This window comes from Nerophis lumbriciformis, linkage group LG02 (genome assembly GCF_033978685.3).
Source record: "Nerophis lumbriciformis linkage group LG02, RoL_Nlum_v2.1, whole genome shotgun sequence".
In the NCBI taxonomy this organism is placed as follows: Eukaryota; Metazoa; Chordata; class Actinopteri; order Syngnathiformes; family Syngnathidae; genus Nerophis; species Nerophis lumbriciformis.
Genome location: NC_084549.2, coordinates 2743288 through 2769000, shown reverse-complemented (window position 1 = coordinate 2769000; position 25713 = coordinate 2743288). Strand labels below are relative to the sequence as shown.

The window sequence follows — 25713 nt, the reverse complement described above, 5'->3', positions numbered from 1 at the left end:
GGTGGTTCAGGCATCTGGTCAGGATGCCACCCGAACGCCTCCCTAGGGAGGTGTTTAGAGCACGTCCGACCGGTAGGAGGCCACGGGGAAGACCCAGGACACGTTGGGAAGACTATGTCTCCCGGCTGGCCTGGGAACGCCTCGGGGTCCCACAGGAAGAGCTGGACGAAGTGGCTGGGGAGAGGGAAGTCTGGGCTTCCCTGCTTAGGCTGCTGCCCCCGCGACCCGACCTCGGATAAGCGGAAGAAGATGGATGGATGGATGGATTTTTTTAATTAATGAAAAACCGTCTTTTTTATCACTGCAACCGTAACCCGGAATAGGTTGATGAAAACCGTACTGATTACGGGAAAACCGGAGTAGTTGGCAGGTATGCAGCTAAGAAACGGATACTTTTTGGCTGCCCTAGGGTTAAGAAGCACTGCCATAAATCATTGACACAATATTAGCGTACTCCTGCACTTCACAGCTTATAATATTGTATCAACCTTATTTAGCTTCGTACATGAGCAAAACATCACATGCTATGACGCAATGTACTGAATTCCTCTTATTATTACCTAAGGTTCTGGTCGGTATTGAGAATTTCAAGAAAAAAAAACATGCATCTTTACCACCAGAGCTGTGATGTTGCTCCTCATCATTGTTGAATAGAACTTCTTTTTTTAGATTTTATTTTCGAGCGTTTAACAGCTTTATGAGCTTTTAACATAACAGCAGCACAACAAAAACACACAATTGGTCCGAGCTGCAGCCTCACCCACAATAAAAGTGTCGGGATATGATCTGCCAAATTACGAGAGGCAACCGGCCAAACAAAACCTGCGTTCAGTGCTCGCCGGGGCTTTGTCTGACACTTCCATCGCAGCTTTATCGCGCCGGATTAACGAGTGGAGGGAGGAAATACAGAATGTGACGGCTACTAGACAGCAAGAGAAGAACTTGGTGTAAATGTCGACTTCACTGTGTTTAGATATCTACTGCTGTGGTCTGCTGAGCACCAGAAAGAGCGACTGCACAGGCTTGCCGCAAAGCATGCTGGTCTGCAGCTCCACGCCGTCGCAGCGGGGCCAGTGGCGAGTGATGATGCAAGGCAGCATGTCGCTGATTAGCTGGTACAACAAGGGACACTTCAGGTTCCTCACCAACGCCTACTCGCCGACCAAACAAGGTAGATGCTGTTTGATGACGGTTTTTTAATTCCAGGGTAAAAATATATTCTTTATCCAACATCCCAACTGAAATAATATTTTAGATGCATCCATACTTGCCAACCCTCCCGGATTTTCCGGGAGACTCCCGAAATTCAGCGCCTCTCCCGAAAACCTCCCCGGGACAAATTTTCTCCCGAAAATCTCCCGAAATTCAGGACTTAGGTCCATGCGGACCTAAGTCCGCTTTCCCACAATATAAAGAACGTTTACAGTAAAGCAGTCCGTCTGCCGTAAACAGCAATGTTGTGACACTCTTAAACAGGACAATACTGCCATCTAGTGCATTTGATGAAAGCACTTTTGTGCGTGCCACACAGCAATGCATCATCAGAGAGGGTGTCCAGCATGGTTAGAAACACAGTGACAGAGAATAGAACAAGGATGGACAATTCAACCCTTAACTCAACAATGAGTAAGATGAGTGTTATGTGTGTGTATATGTGTAAATAAATGAACACTGAAATTCAAGTATTTCTTTTATTTATATATATATATATATATATATATATATATATATATATATATAGCTAGAATTCACTGAAAGTCAATTATTTCTTATATATATATATATATATATATGTCAGAGTTTGTAGGTGACGAACCCCAAGATGCAGAGAAGGCGGAAGGCATTGTACGAGAAAACATGATTTAATTATACACTAAGGCAAAACAACAAACGAAAGGGTAACAAAAGGCGCGCACAAGGCGGAGAACAAACTTGGCTATGAACTAAAATAGCACAGAGGCTAACTGTGGACAAGAAACCAAAAACACTTACTGTGACACGAAGGAACTAGGACCTGAGCAGAGTGAAACCAAAAGTAGACAGAGCTACAACGACAAGTATTAAGAACAACGACACGACAGGTAGGAACGACAATGATCCAGCAGTGACTGGAGGGTAGGGCAGGTATAAATAGCAGCTGGCTGATTGACACCAGGTGTGGCCAGGTGCCAATCAGCCACAGCTGAAGGGACACAGCACTCAGGGAGAAACAGGAAACAGAACCAAAATAAGAGCGTTGACAGGAAATGACAGAGGAAAAACTAAAACTTGACCAAACTGTCAGGGACAAGCCTGACAATATATATATATATATATATATATATATATATATATATATATATATATATATATATATATATATATATATATATATATATATATATATATATATATAAATATATATATATATATATATATATATATATATATATATATATATATATATATATATATATATATATATATATATATCCATCCATCCATCCATCCATCCATTTTCTACCGCTTATTCCCTTCGGGGTCGCGGGGATATATATATATATATATATATATATATATATATATATATATATATATATATATATATATATATATATATATGTATGTGTGGGGAAAAAAATCACAAGACTATTTTCATCTCTACAGGCCTGTTTCAGGAGATACTCATCTCCTGATGATTGAGGGTACCCCCCTCATGAAACAGGCCTGTAGAGATGAAATAGTCTTGTGATTTTTTTTCCCACACATACATATATTGCGCTCTACTACGGTATCGAGCACTATTTTTTGGATAACCTTATTAAGACATATATATATATATATATGTATATATACAGGTAAAAGCCAGTAAATTAGAATATTTTGAAAAACTTGATTTATTTCAGTAATTGCATTCAAAAGGTGTAACTTGTACATTATATTTATTCATTGCACACAGACTGATGCATTCAAATGTTTATTTCATTTAATTTTGATGATTTGAAGTGGCAACAAATGAAAATCCAAAATTCCGTGTGTCACAAAATTAGAATATTACTTAAGGCTAATACAAAAAAGGGATTTTTAGAAATGTTGGCCAACTGAAAAGTATGAAAATGAAAAATATGAGCATGTACAATACTCAATACTTGGTTGGAGCTCCTTTTGCCTCAATTACTGCGTTAATGCGGCGTGGCATGGAGTGGATGAGTTTCTGGCACTGCTCAGGTGTTATGAGAGCCCAGGTTGCTCTGATAGTGGCCTTCAACTCTTCTGCGTTTTTGGGTCTGGCATTCTGCATCTTCCTTTTCACAATACGCCCACACTGCTTGGTGCCTCGTCTGAGCTGCTGTGACGTAGATTACCATAGTAACTAATTAGATTACCGTAGTAACTGGTAAATCATCCATAAGCGCAGATTCCAACCATTGAAATACTTTGGATAGTTGAAGACTTACGGTCATTAGAAAACATCACTGCACATCAAAATGGCAGCTACACTTTACATCTTAAAGATCTGAAAAAATTATTTGGGAATGTCCGGCGGGCCAGATTGAAAAACTTAACGGGCCACACTCTGCAACATCGCGTGGACATCGGGGGCGGTACCTCTGGATTGGCAGACCGGGGTGGTGGTTCCTCTCTTTAAGAAGGGGAACCGGAGGGTGTGTTCCAACTATCGTGGATCACACTCCTCAGCCTTCCCGGTAAGGTCTATTCAGGTGTACTGAAGAGGAGGCTACGCCGGATAGTCGAACCTCGGATTCAGGAGGAACAGTGTGGTTTTCGTCCTGGTCGTGGAACTGTGGACCAGCTCTATACTCTCGGCAGGGTCCTTGAGGGTGCATGGGAGTTTGCCCAACCAGTCTACATGTGCTTTGTGGACTTGGAGAAGGCATTCGACCGTGTACCCCGGGAAGTCCTGTGGGGAGTGCTCAGAGAGTATGGGGTAACGGACTGTCTTATTGTGGCAGTTCGCTCCCTGTATGATCAGTGTCAGAGCTTGGTCCGCATTGCCGGCAGCAAGTCGGACACGTTTCCAGTGAGGGTTGGACTCCGCCAAGGCTGCCCTTTGTCACCCATTCTGTTCATAACCTTTATGGACAGAATTTCTTGGCACAGTCAGGGCGTTGAGGGGATCTGGTTTGGTGGCTGCAGGATTAGGTCTCTGCTATTTGCAGATGATGTGGTCCTGATGGCTTCCTCCGGCCAAGATCTTCAGCTCTCACTGGATCGGTTCGCAGCCGAGTGTGAAGCGACTGGGATGGGAATCAGCACCTCCAAGTCCGAGTCCATGGTTCTCTCCCAGAAAAGGGTGGAGTGCCATCTCCGGGTTGGGGAGGAGATCTTGCCCCAAGTGGAGGAGTTCAAGTACCTCGGAGTCTTGTTCACGAGTGGGGGAAGAGTGGATCGTGAGATCGACAGGCGGATCGGTGCGGCGTCTTCAGTAATGCGGACGCTGTATCGATCCGTTGTGGTGAAGAAGGAGCTGAGCCGGAAGGCAAAGCTCTCGATTTACCGGTCGATGTACGTTCCCATCCTCACCTATGGTCATGAGCTTTGGGTCATGACCGAAAGGACAAGATCACGGGTACAAGCGGCCGAAATGAGTTTCCTCCGCCGGGTGGCAGGGCTCTCCCTTAGAGATAGGGTGAGAAGCTCTGTCATTCGGGGGGAGCTCAAAGTAAAGCCGCTGCTTCTCCACATGGAGAGGAGCCAGATGAGGTGGTTCGGGCATCTGGTCAGGATGCCACCCGAACGCCTCCCTAGGAAGGTGTTTAGGGCACGTCCGACCGGTAGGAGGCCACGGGGAAGACCCAGGACACGCTGGGAAGACTATGTCTCCCGGCTGGCCTGGGAACGCCTCGGGATCCCACAGGAAGAGCTGGACGAAGTGGCTGGGGAGAGGGAAGTCTGGGCTTCCCTGCTTAAGCTGCTGCCCCCGCGACCCGACCTCGGATAAGCGGAAGAAGATGGATGGATGGATGGAACGGTTTTTTGCCCAGGTCTGGATTAGAGTTTCATGTGAAGATCATGTCATATTTGGTTTGCTATCTTTTAAATGTAAACATGCCAGCAGATCACAGAGGATAGATAAAACTTGTTGACTCTTGTTTGATTACTCAATTTATTATTACAACCCAGGGGCGGACAACAAAACATGGCAAAATGATAGCCAACATAAAATGCAAGACGTCCTCACCAATATTAATATTACACATTTTATATTAATATTACACGTTTATTCGTGCACAGTACATGAAGGTGGGGCTCTGCATTAAATATAAACTGCCAAAGAAAGGGTGCCTCAAGAATTGGAGACCAAAGACTAAAGAATGACTCACTTTTAGTTGTCGTGTTCCTTTTCCCACTTTGCTGCAGGTTTGATCATCAAGAGGAAAAGCGGCGAGGTTCCCTGTCCTCTGGCGGTGGAGGCCTTCGCCGCACACCTCAGCTACATCTGCAAATACGACGACAAGTTCAGCAAGTACGTATGCGAAACATTTGGACGTGCCAAGCATGAAAACACATACTCTTAGACAGGGCTACATCATGAAGAGGGCCTAAGTGTTATGGTTGGACTAAGGGGGAGGTGACGGCTCAGACACCAGGGGGCAGTATATACAATTATTTATTATATATATATAATAACAAAACAATACTAATATAAACTAAACTAATGAAATGGAGTGTGTGACAAAACCCTAGAGTGAGTGGTGTTAGACTATGTGTGTAGTTAGCTGTTGTGTATTACCGTTCTGTTGGATGAGGGAGCAGACAAGTCCAAAGAGGGCAAGGCAAAAGGGGTCCAAGAGGCAGGCAGATGATCCGGGGCGAGAGTGAGGCGTCGGAATCCAGGGGCGAGCAAGAGGTCGAGGAACGAAGGAAGCAGTCAGAGTCCAGAGGGAGATCCAGGGAAAAGTGAAACGCACAGCTCACTTTCCGGGCGACGTAGGGTACTGCGGGGACACGGGAGAACAAACAAGGATGTCAGACACGAGGGAAAACACGCAGAGAGAGAGATCATAAGCCTTACGGTACACCATGAGAAAAACTAAGTTCCCGCCCGATCCTTGGGTCCACTGGTCCTTTATTGAGCCTGCCCTCATCAGACCCAGGAGTGTAGATTGCCGGTGAGTGAATGCAGCTGGTGGCTGCTGCAGGGCGGGGACGTGCGCGGCGTGTCCCTGGATGTGCGCACCCGTGGGCGGATGAGCGGCGTTGGCAGGAGCCTGAGCCGTAACACCAAGGGCTCAGGGGCCGGATATCCCCGATTGGTAGAGTGGGCCGTGCCAGCAACTTGAGGGTTCCAGGTTCGATCCCCGCTTCTGCCATCCTAGTCACTGCCGTTGTGTCCTCCACTTTATCCACCTGCTCCCAGTGCCACCCACACTGGTTTAAAAATGTAACTTGGATATTGGGTTTCACAATGTAAAGCCCTTTGAGTCACTAGAGAAAAGCGCTATATAAATATAATTCACTTCACTTCACTACATCAGTGTTTTTCAACCACCGTGGGAGATTATCTAATTTCACCTATTTGGGTTAAAAATATATTTTGCAAAGCAGTAATTATAGTCTGCAAATGATGTGTTGTTGTTGAGTGTCGGTGCTGTCTAGAGCTCGGCAGAGTAACCGTGTAATACTCTTACATATCAGTAGGTGGCAGCAGGTAGCTAATTGCTGTGTAGATGTCGGAAATGGCAGGATGCAGCGTAAAATAAACAAAAGGTGAGTGCCCCTAAGAAAAGGCATTGAAGCTTTGGGAAGGCTATGCAGAACAAAACTAAAACCGAACTGGCTGCAAAGTAAACAAAAACAGAACGCTGGACGACAGCAAAGACTTACTGTGGAGCAAAGATGGCGTCCACAAAGTACATTCGAACATGACATGTAGGGCTGCAGCTAACGATTATTTTTCTATCGATTAATCTATAGATTATTTTTTTTCGATTAATCGGTTAATCTATAGATTATTTTTTTCGATTAATCTATAGATTATTTTTCCTTTTACCGATTTTTTTTAAAATTTAAAATGAAGAGGAAAAAATAAATGTAGGCCAGTTTTTTCAAAAGGCATGGCTTTTATTTACAAAAAAAAAAGTATGGCCACTCAGTCAACATTGACAACAACATGACAAAATATTCTGTAACAATGTAAACATTTAAAACTTTTAACATTTAACAAAATTAAAAGTAGCTTATTTGCTTTTTAATGTGCAAATATAAAAGTAAACATCCAGTGCAAATCTTAATATTCTGCAATAGTATAAGCATTTCAAAAGTAAAAGTATTGCTTATTTTGCTTTAAAATGTGCAAAAATAAAGATAAACATCCAATACAAAAAAGTGCAAAACGGAAATATTCTGTAACAAGTGTAAACATTTCAACAAAAGTAAAAGTATTGCTTATTTGCTAAAATGTGCAAAAATAAAGCTAAACATCCAATACAAAAAAGTGTACAGTGTAAACATTTCAACAAAAGTAAAAGTATTGCTTATTTTGCTTAATAACACAACAATGATAGTATGATTAAAGTGAAAGTTAATTGTTGGTTTGTACATAGTATATGTAACTGTTAATGTTGTAAAAGGTATTTGCACAACTAATTAACGTTAGCGTTTGTGACACGTCTTGTGCCGTGGGGTTCTTTCAGGACCGACAGACTGAACGCCAGACGGCTTTGCCAGGTTTACAATCTTTTAATTTTACACAAAGTCTTTTCTCTTCCAACGGCGCGGATCGCGCACCTGGGCACGATTGCGGCGTCGCTCCCGGCGCGCCCCGCCTCGCCGCTCGCTCACCGCCGCCGCCTCTCCACAGCGTTAAAGAGGAGCGCGTCTTTGTAAACACTGAACAGGCACGCCAAACGCGCCTCTCAGAGCGAAACGGTGCTTTAGTTTATGAATTTACAACGCAGATACAAATGACACATTCATGTTTTTGTGTAATGATGACAACGTATACGCACGCGGACGATTGACTTGTTGATGGTGATGGCAAGAACGCTGTCGGGGGTTTTCTTTTCAAATGTTCCTTCATAGCCGTTGTGCTGCTATGATAGGCCATTTCCGCTCGACACAGTGTGCATACAACAACATTATTAGGCCGTTTATTGAAATACTCCCACACTTTTGACGACTTTTGGCGTGCTTTTTTCCCCTCGCTCGCATCGTCTGCTTTGCGCTCCGCCATGACAGTAAAGTAGTGTGACGTAAATATGCGACGCGCCGACGCACAAAAACGGCGTCGACATATTTACGTAACCGATGACGTCGACGCGTCGTTTCAGCCTTAATGACATGACAATCAACAATGTCCCCACAAGGAAGGAAAAAAACAACTGAAATATTCTTGATGGCTAAAACAAAGTAGATGCGGGAAATATCGCTCAAAGGAATACATGAAATGTACAGGAAAATACCAAAAAAAAGAGAAAAAGCCACCAAAATAGGAGCGCAAGACAAGAATTAAAACACTGCACACAAGAAAACAGCAAAAAAGTCCAAATAAGTCAGGGTGTGATGTGACAGGTGGTGACAGTACACTAGAGATGCGCGGTTTGCGGGCACAACCGCGGAGTCCGCGGATTATCCGCGGATCGGGCGGATGAAATTTAAAAAAATTAGATTTTATCCGCGGGTCGGGTCGGGCGGTTGAAATAAAAAAAAATTAGATTTTAAATAGATTCAGGCGGGTGGCAGTTAAACCAATTGGTAAATATATATACATAGTTAAATGTTGTTACCCACATACGAAAAACGAGCAGGCACCTGCAGCATATGCCACAACAGAAGAAGAAGAAAAAAAAGAGATGGACACTTTCACGGAGCGGAGAAGGGACGCCTCGCCGGGGTCCGGGACCGAGGCCCCTACCCCCGAGAGGGCCCCACCGGGAGCCGTAGCTGAGGCGATCCGCGAGAAGGGCCCGACGCACGTCCAGGGTCACCACCGCGCCCACCGCACCGACACCCCGCCTCGTCCGCCTTCGCCGCGGCCGGCGTCACGCGCAGCAGGTAAGCAGCTTACCTGCCCGCCACCCCCGTGGCCGGGGGCTCGTAACAGGGGTCACTCCGCGCGCTCCGCCCGCGCAGCTTACCTGCCCGCCACCCCTGTTGCCGGGGGCGCGTAACAGGGGTCACTCCGCGCGCAGTGCGCTCACGAAAGGGGTGGGGCTCACCCTGGTTGATATAGACAGCAGGACGGTGGCCATGGAAGTCGGAACCCGCTAAGGAGTGTGCAACAACCCACCTGCCGAATCAACTAGCCCTGAAAATGGATGGCGCTGGAGCGTCTGGCCCATACCCGGCCGTCGCCGGCAGCGAGATGCGCTTGGAGGTGCGCTCAGCGCGGCTCCCACCTACTCAGTGGCCTAGTACCTACTCAGTGGCCTAGTGGTTAGAGTGTCCGCCCTGAGATCGGTAGGTTGTGAGTTCAAACCCCGGCCGAGTCATACCAAAGACTATAAAAATGGGACCCATTACCTCCCTGCTTGGCACACAGCTTCAAGGGTTGGAATTGGGGGTTAAATCACCAAAATGATTCCCTCACCTCCCAGGGGGTGATCAAGGGTGATGGGTCAAATGCAGAGAATAATCTCGCCACACCTAGTGTGTGTGTGTGACAATCATTGGTACTTTAACCTTAACTTTTATATGATTGCGCACTGGTGTGCGTCTGGGCCGTGACAGCGTGGTACGCAAATGTCTGTGCTGCATTGGATCAGGCTCCTTTCTTTAACAGGCAAAAGTTTTATAACCTCACTAATGCCTTGCATCGTCTATATTAGATATATAACAACGGGCGGGTGCGGGCGGATGCGGTTCTGATTAAATGTTACATCGGGTGGATGGCGGATGGTTGACGACTTTCTGATGCGGTTGCGGATGAAATAATTGCATCTCTACAGTACACCTACTTTGAGACAAGAGCTATAGTGAGGCATGCTTGGTTATGCTTTAAAGTCATATCCAACGACTTTTTACTGTCAACTGAGTTTCGTTTTTTAATGATTTCTGCTGGTGGTGTGCCTCCGCATTTTTTCAACGCAAAAAAATGTGCCTTGGCTCAAAAAAGGTTGACTGGCATACATGATCCACCCTCCTTTGAATGGTTTCGTCAAGCCTTTTCGAGGCGATGTTCCGCGGGCCAAATGAGAAGTGGGCGTGGCTGTAAGAAAATGTGCTTTTTTTCTGTGCCGGTCAGGTACTTCATCTTCCACAAGCCCAACAAGACGTGGCAGCAGGTGTTCTGGCTGAGCGTCAGCATCGCCATCAACAACGCATACATTCTCTACAAGATGTCCGACGCCTACGCCGTCAAGCGCTACAGCCGGGCGCAGTTCGGAGAGAGACTGGTCAAAGAGCTGCTGGACGTGGACGAGTGCTCGCCCACGCCGTGAGGATGGACGGGTGGCTGGGTGGTTGTTGTCAGTCACACACACATGTACAGACTGTATGTCACCACGCTGAAGCAGTGCCAACTCTTCCTCCAGTCCTTGTACTGTAAATAATATCTAACACCACTTAGGGGGGGGGGGGGGGGTCACGCCACCAAGCAACGATGAAGCATGATGACCAGGAAGATTTCACCCCCCATGAGATTATCTCTCTTCCATCACTTGCCACACGGAGCCCAAAAGAGGCTGAGTAAACACACATTAGTTGTATCATTTTAAATATCATTTGTCGTGGTTTGCTTTAGATGAGGGGTGTGCAAAGTGCAGCACAGGGGCCGTTCTCGCTCCTTTTTGTTATTGGCCCTCAGGCATACACAGTACTAAAGATCAAATTCATTATAATGAGATATTATTGCTCATTTGCTTCGTCGCAAAACTAAGACGCCAAAGTTTTCTTCAGCATGTATTGACTTGACATTGGATCGGTTTTAGCATCTTTAATGCACAAATTCAATCGCGTGGTCGTCCTGGCATCTTTAAAATGTTGACTCTCCCTGGAAACAAACACGACAACAAAAGTTTAATGGCAATTTAAATGAGGAAAAAACCTCCTACAATATTACTTGGGGAAGTAAAAAAAAAAAAAAAGTTCCACAAATCAAATTTTTTGCACTCAAAACTGTGAATTACTGTGAATTATTGAGTGGAAAATATTTATGGGAAAGAGATTCTGTAAATGTGGAGTGATTGGTCATATATATACTGTATTTTTCGGAGTATAAGCCGAAAATGCACAATAAAGAAGGAAAAAAAACATATATAAGTCGCGCTGGAGTATAAGTCGCATTTTTTGGGGACATTTATTTGATAAAAGCCAACAGCAAGAATAGACATTTGAAAGGCAATTTAAAATTAAAGCTGCAAGCAGCGATGGACGGGACCGACTTTGATGGCACATAAAATCCAAACCGGAGCAGTAATCAAAACTCTTTGGTCAACTTTTAATCAGAAGGGTTCAATCTCTCTCCTGTGTTAGTTTGAAGCCGAAACAACAAACACGCCCAGAAGGAGATAATGTTTGAAGAAAGGTGACCGATTTTTACAAAAATGTTGTGTTGAAGGGGGAATAGCAAACTTCCTGTTGATTTTTGCTGGGGGTTGTCAATTTATGAAATGTAGGTCTAAGTGAGACCTACATAGAGGTTTTTGTTTCATGTCTCTCCGACCTTCCCAGGGAGAGTTACAGGCAGTTTTGTAATTTTTTTCTTCCGAGGAGCAGTTTTTTGTGCGTTTCATTAAAAAATTGCGCTAGAGCTCAATTTTGAGATTTGGGGTTAGGTTTTTTTATTACATCGCAATTTTTGCCAGTCCTGATGTGTGCGTTCAGTTTGGTGAGTTTTGAAGCATGTTAAGGGGGTCAAATTACAGCTCAAAGAGGCAAAAGTTACTGTTTTTAGTACTTTTTTGTCTTGAAGGGGGAATTGCCAACTTCCTGTTGATTTCTGCCCAAGGATATACAATTATGAAAACTAGGTCTGTGTCAGACCTACATAGAGGTTTTTGTTTCATGTCTCTCCGACCTTCCTAGTGGGAGTTACAGGCAGTCTAGTTTTGTTTTTCCTAGGGGGCGCTAGAGCGCAAATTTGATTTTTGGGGTTTGGTTTTTTCATCAAAAGGCAATTTTCGCCAGCCCTGATGTGTGCGTCAAATATGGTGAGTTTTGAAGCATGTTAAGTGGGTCAAATTGCAGCTCAAAGAGGCGGCCGGTATAATAATAATAATAATAAAACCTTAGAAATTCAATAGGTCCTTATGTCCCATTGTATAAGGACTCCCAAAGGGAGTCCTTATACAATGGGCCATGCGGGCCCTAATTAAAGCTGCAAGCAGCGATGGACGGGACCGACTTTGATGGCACATAAAATCCAAACCGGAGCAGTAATCAAAACTCTTTGGTCAACTTTTAATCAGAAGGGTTCAATCTCTCTCCTGTGTTAGTTTGATACCGACACGACAAACGCGCTCAGAGGAGATAATGTTTGAAAAAAGGTGACCGGTTTTCACAAAACTTTTGTTTTTGAAGAGGGAATTGCCAACTTTCTGTTGATTTTTACTGGAGGTTGTCAATGTATGACATGTAGGTCTAAATGAGACCTACATAGAGGTTTTTGTTTCATGTCTCTCCGACCTTCCCAGTGGGAGTTACAGGTAGTTTTGTCATTTTTTTTCTTCCGTGGGGCAGGTTTTTCTGCGTTTATTCAAAAATTGCGCTACAGCGCAATTTTGAGATTAGGGGTTAGGTTTTTTTTTTATTAGATCGCAATTTTTGCCAGTCCTGATGTGTGTGTTCAGTTCGGTGAGTTTTGAAGCATGTTAAGGGGGTCAAATTACAGCTCAAAGAGGAAAAAGTGACTGTTTTTAGTACTTTTTTGTCTTGAAGGGGGAATTGCCAACTTCCTGTTGATTTTTGCCCAAGGATATACAATTATGAAAACTAGGTCTAAGTCAGACCTACATAGAGGTTTTTGTTTCATGTCTCTCCGACCTTCCTAGTGGGAGTTACAAGCAGTCTAGTTTTTTTTTTCCTAGGGGGCGCTAGAGCGCAAATTTGATTTTTGGGGTTTGGTTTTTTCATCAAAAGGCAATTTTCGCCAGCCCTGATGTGTGCGTCAAATATGGTGAGTTTTGAAGCATGTTAAGTGGGTCAAATTGCAGCTCAAAGAGGCGGCCGGTATAATAATAATAATAAAACCTTAGAAATTCAATAGGTCCTTATGTCCCATTGCATAAGGACTCCCTTTGGGAGTCCTTATACAATGGGCCATGCGGGCCCTAATTAAAGCTGCAAGCAGCGATGGACGGGACCGACTTTGATGGCACATAAAATCCAAACCGCAGCAGTAATCAAAACTCTTTGGTCAACTTTTAATCAGAAGGGTTCAATCTCTCTCCTGTGTTAGTTTGATACCGACACGACAAACGCGCTCAGAGGAGATAATGTTTGAAGAAAGGTGACCGGTTTTCACAAAACTTTTTGAAGAGGGAATTGCCAACTTTCTGTTGATTTTTACTGAAGGTTGTCAATTTATGACATGTAGGTCTAAATGAGACCTACATAGAGGTTTTTGTTTCATGTCTCTCCGACCTTCCTAGTGGGAGTTACAGGCAGTTTTGTCATTTTTTTTCTTCCGTGGGGCAGGTTTTTCTGCGTTTATTCAAAAATTGCGCTACAGCGCAATTTTGAGATTAGGGGTTAGGTTTTTTTATTACATCGCAATTTTTGCCAGTCCTGATGTGTGTGTTCAGTTTGGTGAGTTTTGAAGCATGTTAAGGGGGTCAAATTACAGCTCAAAGAGGCAAAAGTTACTGTTTTTAGTACTTTTTTGTCTTGAAAGGGGAATTGCCAACTTCCTGTTGATATTAGCCCGAAGATGTACAATTATGAAATCTAGGTGTAAGTCAGACCTACAAAAAGATTTTTGTTTCATGTCTCTCCGACCTTCTTAGTGGGAGTTACAGGCAGTCTAGTTTTTTTTTCTTCCCTAGGGGGTGCTAGAGCGCAATTTTGAGTTTTGTGGTTCGGTTTTTTTAAAAAAAAGGCAATTTTCGCAGGTCCTGATGTGTGGGTCAAATATGGTCAGTTTTGAAGCATGTTAAGTGGGTCAAATTAGTGCTCAAAGAGGCGGCGGAAGAATAAAGAATAATTAAAGCTGCAAGCAGCATTGGTCGGGCCCGCGTATTTGGCAGGTGCTAGTCCTAAGTGTCCCAATACTTTTGTTCAGTTTTGGTCATAAGTGTCCCAATACTTTTGTCTACTTTTAGTTTGAATTGTCCCAATACTTTTGTGTAGTGTACCTACCTAGTCTGCATTGTGTGGGCACGCTGGTGCTTCCTGCTTTTAAGCAGCCTTCTTGAAAAAACAGCAGCATCAGCGCAGCGGCTCTTTGAAGGGTCATAAAATCAAAACCGGAGCCGGTATTAAAACTATTTCGATAACTTTTAATCAGAAGGGTTCAATCTCTCTCCTGTGTTAGTTTGAAGCCGAAACAACAAACACGCTCAGAGGAGATAATGTTTGAAGAAAGGTGACCGGTTTTTACAAAAATGTTGTGTTGAAGGGGGAATAGCAAGCTTCTTGTAGATTTTTGCTGGGGGTTGTCAATTTATGAAATGTAGGTCTAAGTGAGACCTACGGAGAGGATTTTGTTTCATGTCTCTCCGACCTTCCCAGTGGGAGTTACAGGCAGTTTTGTCATTTTTTTCTTCCGAGGAGCAGTTTTTTCTGCGTTTTATTCAAAAATTGCGGTAGAGCGCAATTTTGAGATTTGGGGTTAGGTTTTTTTATTAGATCGCGATTTTTGCCAGTCCTGATGTGTGTGTTCAGTTCGGTGAGTTTTGAAGGGGGTCAAATTACAGCTCAAAGAGGCAAAAGTGACTGTTTTTAGTACTTTTTTGTCTTGAAGGGGGAATTGCCAACCTCCTGTTGATTTTTGCCCGAGGAAATAAATTAATAAAATTTAAGTCTACATAGAGGTTTTTGTTTCATGTCTCTACGACAGTTGTACTGGGAGTTAGAAAAAGTTTACTTTGTAGGGGGCGCTAGAGCGCAATTTTGTGTTTTGGGGTTTGGTATTTTTACCAAAGAGTTTTGTTCGAGTTTATTTATGTGTGCGTCAAATTTGGTGAGTTTTGAAGCATGTTAAGAGGGTCAAAGTACCGTGCAAAGCTGCGGAATAAGAAAGAATAATAATAAAACCTTACAAATTCAATAGGGTCCTCTGTCCCATTGTAAAAAAAACTCCCTTCGGGATTCCTTTTACAATGGGCCATGCGGGCCCTAATAAAACCTTACAAATTCAATAGGTCCTTATGTCCCATTGCATAATGACTCCCTTTGGGAGTCCTTAGAGTGTCCGCCCTGAGATCGGTAGGTTGTGAGTTCAAACCCCGGCCGAGTCATACCAAAGACTATAAAAATGGGACCCATTACCTCCCTGCTTGGCACTCAGCATCAAGGGTTGGAATTGGGGGTTAAATCACCAAAATGATTCCCGGGCGCGGCCACCGCTGCTGCCCACTGCTCCCCTCACCTCCCAGGGGGTGATCAAGGGTGATGGGTCAAATGCAGAGAATAATCTCGCCACACCTAGTGTGTGTGTGACAATCATTGGTACTTTAACTTATACAATGGGCCATGCGGGCCCTAATAAATCAAGAATAGTGAACAACAGGCTGAGTAAGTGTACGTTATATGAGGCATAAATAACCAACTGGTATGTTAACGTAACATATTATGGTAAGAGTCATTCAAATAACTATAACATATAGAACATGCTATACGTTTACCAAACAATCTCTCACTCCTAATCACTAAATCCCATGAAATCTTATACGTCTAGTCTCTTACGTGAATGAGATCAATAATATTATAATGTGTTCATCATTTCACACATAAGTCGCTCCCGAGTATAAGTCGCACCCCCCGGCCAAACTATGAAAAAAACTGCGACTTATAGTCCGAAAAATACGGTAGTTGTCACCATAGTTTAGAGTTTATTGATATTGTTTACAAATCACTTTAAGTGTATACCACGCAGACTCAAGATTGTCCTTTTTAATCTACTCACTCATCCAAAGCAGTTGTCGTGCGTGTGCGTGTGTGTGTGTGTTTGTGTGTCTACTAAACTATTAAATGTCACACATCCAAGTAGGATCTTCACTTCATGGCACCTACTGTACTTAAATGTCAATAACATAATAAAAAGAAGGATCGTCTTTCAAATTAACATCATTGTTAATCATTTGCCATGTTTTTGTTGCAATGATAGGCTGCATTTTAGCCCACTTGGATAAGTTCCGCCCGGAGTTCCTTAAGGCTCTGGATGCTATGGGGCTGTCTTGGTTGACAAGACTCTGCAGCATCGCGTGGACATCGGGGGCGGTACCACTGGATTGGCAGACCGGGGTGGTGGTTCCTCTCTTTAAGAAGGGGAACCGGAGGGTGTGTTCTAACTATCGTGGGATCACACTCCTCAGCCTTCCCGGTAAGGTCTATTCAGGTGTACTGGAGAGGAGGCTACGCCGGATAGTCCAACCTCGGATTCAGGAGGAACAGTGTGGTTTTCGTCCTGGTCGTGGAACTGTGGACCAGCTCTATACTCTCGGCAGGGTCCTTGAGGGTGCATGGGAGTTTGCCCAACCAGTCTACATGTGCTTTGTGGACTTGGAGAAGGCATTCGACCGTGTCCCTCGGGAAGTCCTGTGGGGAGTGCTCAGAGAGTACGGGGTATCGGACTGTCTGATTGTGGCAGTCCGCTCCCTGTATGATCAGTGCCAGAGCTTGGTCCGCATTGCCGGTAGTAAGTCGGACACGTTTCCAGTGAGGGTTGGACTCCGCCAAGGCTGCCCTTTGTCACCCATTCTGTTCATAACTTTTATGGACAGAATTCCTAGGCGCAGTCAAGGCGTTGAGGGGATCTGGTTTGGTGGCTGCAGGATTAGGTCTCTGCTTTTTGCAGATGATGTGGTCCTGATGGCTTCATCTGGTCAGGATCTTCAGCTCTCACTGGATCGGTTCGCAGCCGAGTGTGAAGCGACTGGGATGAGAATCAGCACCTCCAAGTCCGAGTCCATGGTTCTCGCCCGGAAAAGGGTGGAGTGCCATCTCCGGGTTGGGGAGGAGATCTTGCCCCAAGTGGAGGAGTTCAAGTACCTCGGAGTCTTGTTCACGAGTGAGGGAAGAGTGGATCGTGAGATCGACAGGCGGATCGGTGCGGCGTCTTCAGTAATGCGGACGCTGTATCGATCCGTTGTGGTGAAGAAGGAGCTGAGCCGGAAGGCAAAGCTCTCAATTTACCGGTCGATCTACGTTCCCATCCTCACCTATGGTCATGAGCTTTGGGTTATGACCGAAAGGACAAGATCACGGGTACAAGCGGTCGAAATGAGTTTCCTCCGCCGGGTGGCGGGGCTCTCCCTTAGAGTGAGAAGCTCTGCCATCCGGGAGGAGCTCAAAGTAAAGCCGCTGCTCCTCCACATCGAGAGGAGCCAGATGAGGTGGTTCGGGCATCTGGTCAGGATGCCACCCGAACGCCTCCCTAGGGAGGTGTTTAGGGCACGTCCGACCGGTAGGAGGCCGCGGGGGAAGACCCAGGACACGTTGGGAAGACTATGTCTCCCGGCTGGCCTGGGAACGCCTCGGGGTCCCACAGGAGGAGCTGGACGAAGTGGCTGGGGAGAGGGAAGTCTGGGCTTCCCTGCTTAGGCTGCTGCCCCCGCGACCCGACCTCGGATAAGCGGAAGAAGATGGATGGATAAGTTAAAACTGTCAGTTATTCTGTAGTGGCTCCCCTAATTGATGTTCTCGGACAAACAAAATGAAAGTGGTGTAAGTACTGGAAGGAAAATGTGTTAAGAGCTGTGCTTGCCATGCAGCCATATCAAAACAATTAACAAATAAATCGCCCGAGTTGTGTGGTGTGAGACGGCGTCCGCGTAATGTGCACTGTGTGTGTGTGTCTTCATTGTGCTGTGTATCCGTGCGGTGCTTCACCAACCATCATCTACATGTCCACAGAGTCCGTAGAGATGTGCACTGAAGGTGTCAGACGATAACTGAAGCGTGACCTCAGGGCTCCATCGTCACGAGAACTAACTGCACTGGTCTACAGTAAAACTATCAATACTAACATTACATACAGTAGGTGGACGTGCTCACAGTAGACGCTTACTGGGTGCTATCTGTTGAAAGTAGACTCCAAATGACAGCAGCCAAGTAGAGGGTGTGTGAGATTGTATATGCATGTGTTGTTAACGCTGAGTTGAGTCAAATGTGTACGATAACAGGACCAAATAAATTTCAGAAATGTGTGTTGAGTTGTACAAGGCTGCAGTATCACTGTCTTCTTTGAAAATAAAGACGTATTTAGGGCTATCAGACACAATGAGCAAACAAAAATTAAAAATGATTGCATTGATCATGTATATATGCAGATTAACCACGCAATTTATTGTGATCCTACATGCTCTTTGAACATGTCACGATGGAGGTGCTGGACATTGAGTCCGAATGGACCATGTTCCGCGCCTCTATTGTCGAGGCGGCTGATTGGAGCTGTGGCCGCAAGGTAGTCGGTGCCTGTCGTGGCGGTAATCCTAGAACCCGTTGGTGGACACCGGCGGTGAGGGATGCCGTCAAGCTGAAGAAGGAGTCCTATCGGGTTCTTTTGGCTCATAGGACTCCTGAGGCAGCGGACGGGTACCGACAGGCCAAGCGGTGTGCGGCTTCAGTGGTCGCAGAGGCAAAAACTCGGACATGGGAGGAGTTCGGGGAAACGACTTCCGGACGGCTTCGAAGCAATTCTGGACCACCATCCGCCGCCTCAGGAAGGGGAAGCAGTGCACTATCAACGCCGTGTATGGCGAGGATTGTGTTCTGCTGACCTCGACTGCGGATGTTGTGGATCGGTGGAGGGAATACTTCGAAGACCTCCTCAATCCCACCAACACGTCTTCCTATGAGGAAGCAGTGCCTGGGGAGTCTGTGGTGGGCTCTCCTATTTCTGGGGCTGAGGTTGCTGAGGTAGTTAAAAAGCTCCTCGGTGGCAAGGCCCCAGGGGTAGATGAGATCCGCCCGGAGTTCCTTAAGGCTCTGGATGCTGTGGGGCTGTCTTGGTTGACAAGACTCTGCAGCATCGCGTGGACATCGGGGGCGGTGCCTCTGGATTGGCAGACCGGGGTGGTGGTTCCTCTCTTTAAGAAGGGGAACCGGAGGGTGTGTTCTAACTATCGTGGGATCACACTCCTCAGCCTTCCTGGTAAGGTCTATTCAGGTGTACTGGAGAGGAGGCTACGCCGGATAGTCGAACCTCGGATTCAGGAGGAACAGTGTGGTTTTCGTCCTGGTCGTGGAACTGTGGACCAGCTCTATACTCTGGGCAGGGTCCTTGAGGGTGCATGGGAGTTTGCCAAACCAGTCTACATGTGTTTTGTGGACTTGGAGAAGGCATTCGACCGTGTCCCTCGGGAAGTCCTGTTGGGAGTGCTCAGAGAGTATGGGGTATCGGACTGTCTGATTGTGGCTGTCCAGTCCTGTATGATCAGTGTCAGAGCTTGGTCCGCATTGCTGGCAGTAAGTCGGACCCGTTTCCAGTGAGGGTTGGACTCCGCCAAGGCTGCCCTTTGTCACCCATTCTGTTCATAACTTTTATGGACAGAATTTCTAGGCGCAGTCAAGGCGTTGAGGGGATCTGGTTTGGTGGCTGCAGGATTAGGTCTCTGCTTTTTGCAGATGATTTGGTCCTGATGGCTTCATCTGGCCAAGATCTTCAGCTCTCACTGGATCGGTTCGCAGCCGAGTGTGAAGCGACTGGGATGAAAATCAGCACCTCCAAGTCCGAGTCCATGGTTCTCGCCCGGAAAAGGGTGGAGTGCCATCTCCGGGTTGGGGAGGAGATCTTGCCCCAAGTGGAGGAGTTTAAGTACCTCGGAGTCTTGTTCACGAGTGAGGGAAGAGTGGATCGTGAGATCGACAGGCGGATTGGTGCGGCGTCTTCAGTAATGCGGACGCTGTATCGATCCGTTGTGGTGAAGAAGGAGCTGAGCCGGAAGGCAAAGCTCTCAATTTACCGGTCAATCTACGTTCCCATCCTCACCTATGGTCATGAGCTTTGGGTTATGACCGAAAGGACAAGATCACGGGTACAAGCGGCCGAAATGAGTTTCCTCCGCCGGGTGGCGGGGCTCTCCCTTAGAGATAGGGTGAGAAGCTCTGTCATCCGGGGGGAGCTCAAAGTAAAGCCGCTGCTCCTCCACATCGAGAGGAGCCAGATGAGGTGGTTCGGGCATCTGGTCAGGATGCCACCCGAGCGCCTCCCTAGGGCACGTCCGACCGGTAGGAGGCCACGAGGAAGACCCAGGACACGTTGGGAAGACTATGTCTCCCGGCTGGCCTGGGAACGCCTCGGGGTCCCACAGGAAAAGCTGGACGAAGTGGCTGGGGAGAGGGAAGTCTGGGCTTCCCTGCTTAGGCTGCTGCCCCCGCGACCCGACCTCGGATAAGCGGAAGAAGATGGATGGATGGACAGTCATTGCTCAAAAAATAACAATTAAAATCAATGTTGGTATGAATTGTTGACATATTTATAAGGCTCCAATTAGTTCACATTAACTATTTCACTTTGAAATACTTTTTGGGAAAAATATTGTGTTTGCCATATAAATAAAAACAAGGTTTTTTGGGAAAAAAAAAAAGGCATAAAACATATGAAAACAATAAAAAACTTTTAATCAACAGATAGATTGATCTAGACATTTAAGCGTTGAAAGCAAAAATAATATATATATAGATATTAATTTAACACTTTTATGAGTGTTAAATTGGATACCCAATACCCTTTAGTCTTCTTTTATAAACTCATTGCTTAAAAAAACAATAATAAAACACAATCAATTTCATTATGATTTATTAGCCATTTAGCCATTGTGTCTTTTGTCTCAGAATTTATCTTACAAAGGGCCTCAAACCCCAGAATTTATCGTACCGTACGAAGGGCTTCAAACCCGTTACTCAGAATTTATCGTACAGTACAAAGGGCCTCAAACCCCAGAATTTATCGTACCGTACGAAGGGCTTATCGTACAGTACGAAGGGCCTCAAACCCGTTACTCATTTTTGTTTGGCCACTAGTGAGTCTGTCCAGAAGAGTGTAAGAGGTGTCCAATTCTCAGCGTGTCGCCCGGACGAGCCCCAAATTTGTTGCGTTTTGGACCAGTTGTTCCTCCCAGGGAATTCAAGTCACAATTCGCTCCCAAGTTCTTTCCGACACTTAAAGCTGAGTTGAAAAACCACCAGAGACAGAATAGGTATTTTGTTGTATATTCTCAAAGCTTTTCCAATATACATTTTGATTGAGACCAGTCTAACCCTTGAACCTTCTATCGCGCACACCCAAAATGGTCTGTCTTCCCGATCCCACCACACTCTCTCTCGTCCCATCTCTGTAGCCAAAACAAAATGCTAGTCTAAACACATTCCAAAGAACTCAAGGTTATCGCACATAGTATACTTGCTGACAGAGCATCAAGAGAAGAAATGGAAAATACGAGCTGTTTTCAAATATGACTAATAAATGAAAGAAGTACAACTTAAATTCATCCATCCATCCATCTTCTTCCGCTTATCCGAGGTCGGGTCGCGGGGGCAGCAGCCTAAGCAGGGAAGCCCAGACTTCCCTCTCCTCAGCCACTTCGTCCAGCTCCTCCCGGGGGATCCCGAGGCGTTCCCAGGCCACCCGGGAGACATAGTCTTCCCAACGTGTCCTGGGTCTTCCTCGTGGCCTCCTACCGGTCGGACATGCCCTAAACACCTCCTTAGGGAGGCGCTCGGGTGGCATCCTGACCAGATGCCCGAACCACCTCATCTGGCTCCTCTCCATGTGGAGGAGCAGCGGCTTTACTTTGAGCTCCCCCCGGATGACAGAGCTTCTCACCCTATCTCTAAGGGAGAGCCCCGCCACCCGGCGGAGGAAACTCATTTCGGCCGCTTGTACCCGTGATCTTGTCCTTTCGGTCATGACCCAAAGCTCATGACCATAGGTGAGGATGGGAACGTAGATCGACCGGTAAATTGAGAGCTTTGCCTTCCGGCTCAGCTCCTTCTTCACCACAACGGATCGATACAGCGTCCGCATTACTGAAGACGCCGCACCGATCCGCCTGTCGATCTCACGATCCACTCTTCCCTCACTCGTGAACAAGACTCCGAGGTACTTGAACTCCTCCACTTGGGGCAAGATCTCCTCCCCAACCCGGAGATGGCACTCCACCCTTTTCCGGGCGAGAACCACGGACTCGGACTTGGAGGTGCTGATTCTCATCCCAGTCGCTTCACACTCGGCTGCGAACCGATCCAGTGAGAGCTGAAGATCCTGGCCAGATGAAGCCATCAGGACCAAATCATCTGCAAAAAGCAGAGACCTAATCCTGCAGCCACCAAACCGGATCCCCTCAACGCCTTGACTGCGCCTAGAAATTCTGTCCATAAATTCAAATATATGTAAATATCTGCCTCCGACAGTACCTATTTAAGACTCAATCTAATCCAATCCACTTTATTTGTATAGCACATTGAAACAACAAAAATGTTTCCAAAGTGCTGCACAACAATATTAAAAACAATATTCAAATAGTATCCTTAGCTTCACCAATGACTGAATAAAAACAAAAAAATAAATAAAAATTATTAAACCAATATAAAAATAAATATGATTAAAAACGATATTAAAGGGTAAAACCAATTAAAACAATAAATAGAAATCAAAATTTTAATAACACAACTCACATAGTGTTAAAAGCCAGAGAATAGCTTGGCTGCGTTGGGGGCGGTGGTCCCCGGTTCCCTGGGCACCAGGCCTACTGTTTGTGGGTTGGGCTCTCGGGGGTGATGGGGCCTTGCTGTGGCTCCCACGCACTCTGGGAGTCGAATATATTGTACATACAAATTCACATATGCTCACATACATACATAGTAGAGATGCGCGGTTTGCGGGCACAACCGCGGAGTCCGCGGATTATCCGCGGATCGGGCGGATGAAATAAAAAAAAATTAGATTTTATCCGCGGGTCGGGTCGGGCGGTTGAAATAAAAAAAACATAGATTTTAAATAGATTCAGGCAAGTGGCAGTTAAACCAATTGGTAAATATATATACATAGTTAAATGTTGTTACCCACATACGAACAACGAGCAGGCACCTGCAGCATATGCCACAACAGAAGAAGAAAAAAAAAAGAGATGGACACTTTTACGGAGCGGAGAAGGGACGCCTCGCCGGGGTCCAGGACCGAGGCCCCTTCCCCCGAGAGGGCCCCACCGGGAGCCGTAGCTGAGGCGATCCGCGAGAAGGGCCCGACGCACGTCCAGGGTCACCACCGCACCGACACCCCGCCTCGTCCGCCTTCGCCGCGGCCGGCGTCACGCGCAGCAGGTAAGCACCTTACCTGCCCGCCACCCCCGTGGCCGGGGGCTCGTAACAGGGGTCACTCCGCGCGCTCCGCCCGCGCAGCTTACCTGCCCGCCACCCCTGTTGCCGGGGGCGCGTAACAGGGGTCACTCCGCGCGCAGTGCGCTCACGAAAGGGGTGGGGCTCACCCTGGTTGATATAGACAGCAGCTAGGACGGTGGCCATGGAAGTCGGAACCCGCTAAGGAGTGTGTAACAACCCACCTGCCGAATCAACTAGCCCTGAAAATGGATGGCGCTGGAGCGTCGGGCCCATACCCGGCCGTCGCCGGCAGCGAGACGCGCTTGGAGGTGCGCTCAGCGCGGCTCCCATATGATTGCGCACTGGTGTGCGTCTGGGTCGTGACAGCGTGGCACGCGAATGTCTGTGCTGCATTGGATCAGTCTCCTTTCTTTAACAGGCAAAAGCTTTGTAACCTCACTAATGCCTTGCATCGTCTATATTAGATATATAACAACGGGCGGGTGCGGGCGGATGCAGTTCTGATTAAATGTTAGATTCGGGTGGATGGCGGATGGTTGACGACTTTCTGATGCGGTTGCGGATGAAATAATTGCCTATCCGCGCATCTCTAATACATAGGTACCTACGCTCCCACATACATACACAAATACAGTACATATTTACATACTTAAAGTTCGTACACCCACACGCACATTCAATATACAAACATACATATACACATACTGTACATATACACTCACTGTACAAACACATATACACATTCTGTACATATACATTCACTGTACAAACACATATACACATTCTGTACACATACATTCATTGTACAAACACATATACACATTCTGTACATATACAAGTACATATGCATACTTACACTCATGCACATAATCACGTTTCATCAAACATATATTAACGTTGTTGCCCTAGGGTAAACTGGGTAACACATGGCACACTGACAAAGCTTAACCTATTATTACTATAACAATCTACAAGGTTAATGTAGGTTGCTTCTCTTTCTCCCCCTCCATTTTTCTGCATTCTTTCGTATCTCAAGTTATCATTACGTATATGTATTGTTGCATTTAAACAACTGTATTGTTGATGATAAAGGTAAATTATTGGTACTGTTCATTATCAATAGCGCTATTTCTATTGGTATTTGTATTGATCCATTTGTAGTGTAATAATGCTCATTGTCATTTCTGTATTATTTTTTATTTTTCGCTAACTGCTTATTTGCTATTACTTTTACCATCATATTTGTACATGTCGTATTTGCTGATGTTGCTCTATTGTTGTTGTTGTTGTTGTTTGCTGTTGTTGTTTTTGTCTCTCTGTCTAATCCCCCTCTTGTCCCCACAATTTCCCCCTCTGTCTTCCTTTTTTTTTCTCTTTCTATCCCTCCTGCTCCGGCCCGGCTGCACTAAATGATAATATAAATACATTTAATAAAGTCAAATACAAATAAGGCAACAAGAGAAGTATCCTACACTTCTCTTTTGTAAAGTAAATCTGAACAGCCGACATGGGCATCTACATCAACTATATGATTTGCCTGAGAAGCTGGACAGGACATAAAAAAAAAATTAAAATTAAAATTAAAAATAAGGCAGAGAATAAAAGTGGGTCTTAAGACGAGACCCCAATTATTGCACATCAAATATTCCACTTGAAACATTTTTTTGGGGGAAATATTGCATATTGTTTGTTTTTTGCCATAAAAAACAGGGTTTTGTTTGGAAAAAAAAGGGCATAAAACATAAATAAAAATTAAAGCTGCAAGCAGCGTTGTTCGGGCCCGCGTATTTGGCAGGTGCTAGTCCTAAGTGTCCCAATACTTTTGTCTACTTTTAGTCTGAAGTGTCCCAAGACTTTTGTCTAGTGTACCTACCTTGTCTGCATTGTGTGGGCACGTTGGTGCTTCCTGCTTTTAAGCAGCCATCTTAAAAAAAACAGCAGTGCAGCAGCATCAGCGCAGCGGTTCTTTGAAGGGTCATAAAATCAAAACCGGAGCAGTTATAAAAAAAGCGCTTCTGTCATTGTAATCACAAGGGTTCAATCTCTCTCCTGTGTTAGCTTGAAGGCGAAACGACAAACGCGCTCAGAGGAGTTCGTTTTTGAAGGAAGGTGACCGGTTTTTACAAAAAAATTGTTTTGAAGGGGGAATAGCAAACTTCCTGTTGATTTAAGCTGGGGGTTGTAAATTTATGAAATGTAGGTCTAAGTAAGACCTACATAGAGGTTTTTGTTTCATGTCTCTCCGACCTTCCCAGTGGGAGTTACAGGCAGTTTTGTAATTATTTTCTTCCGAGGAGCAGTTTTTTCTCCGTTTTATTCAAAAATTGCTCT

General features: G+C 45.5%; 1 protein-coding gene across 1 annotated transcript in view; it reads left to right on the top strand.

Moving 5' to 3' along the window:
• Positions 1–11439, top strand: part of pgbd5 (piggyBac transposable element derived 5) — an 89972-nt gene extending 78533 nt beyond the window's left edge. Inside the window, exons 5-7 of the mRNA XM_061924574.2 lie at positions 974–1171; positions 5362–5467; positions 10187–11439. Coding sequence (XP_061780558.2) covers positions 974–1171; positions 5362–5467; positions 10187–10382 — 500 coding nt within the window. The 3' untranslated portion in view covers positions 10383–11439. The remainder of the gene's footprint in view (positions 1–973; positions 1172–5361; positions 5468–10186) is intronic.
• Positions 11440–25713: the final 14274 nt, after the last annotated feature.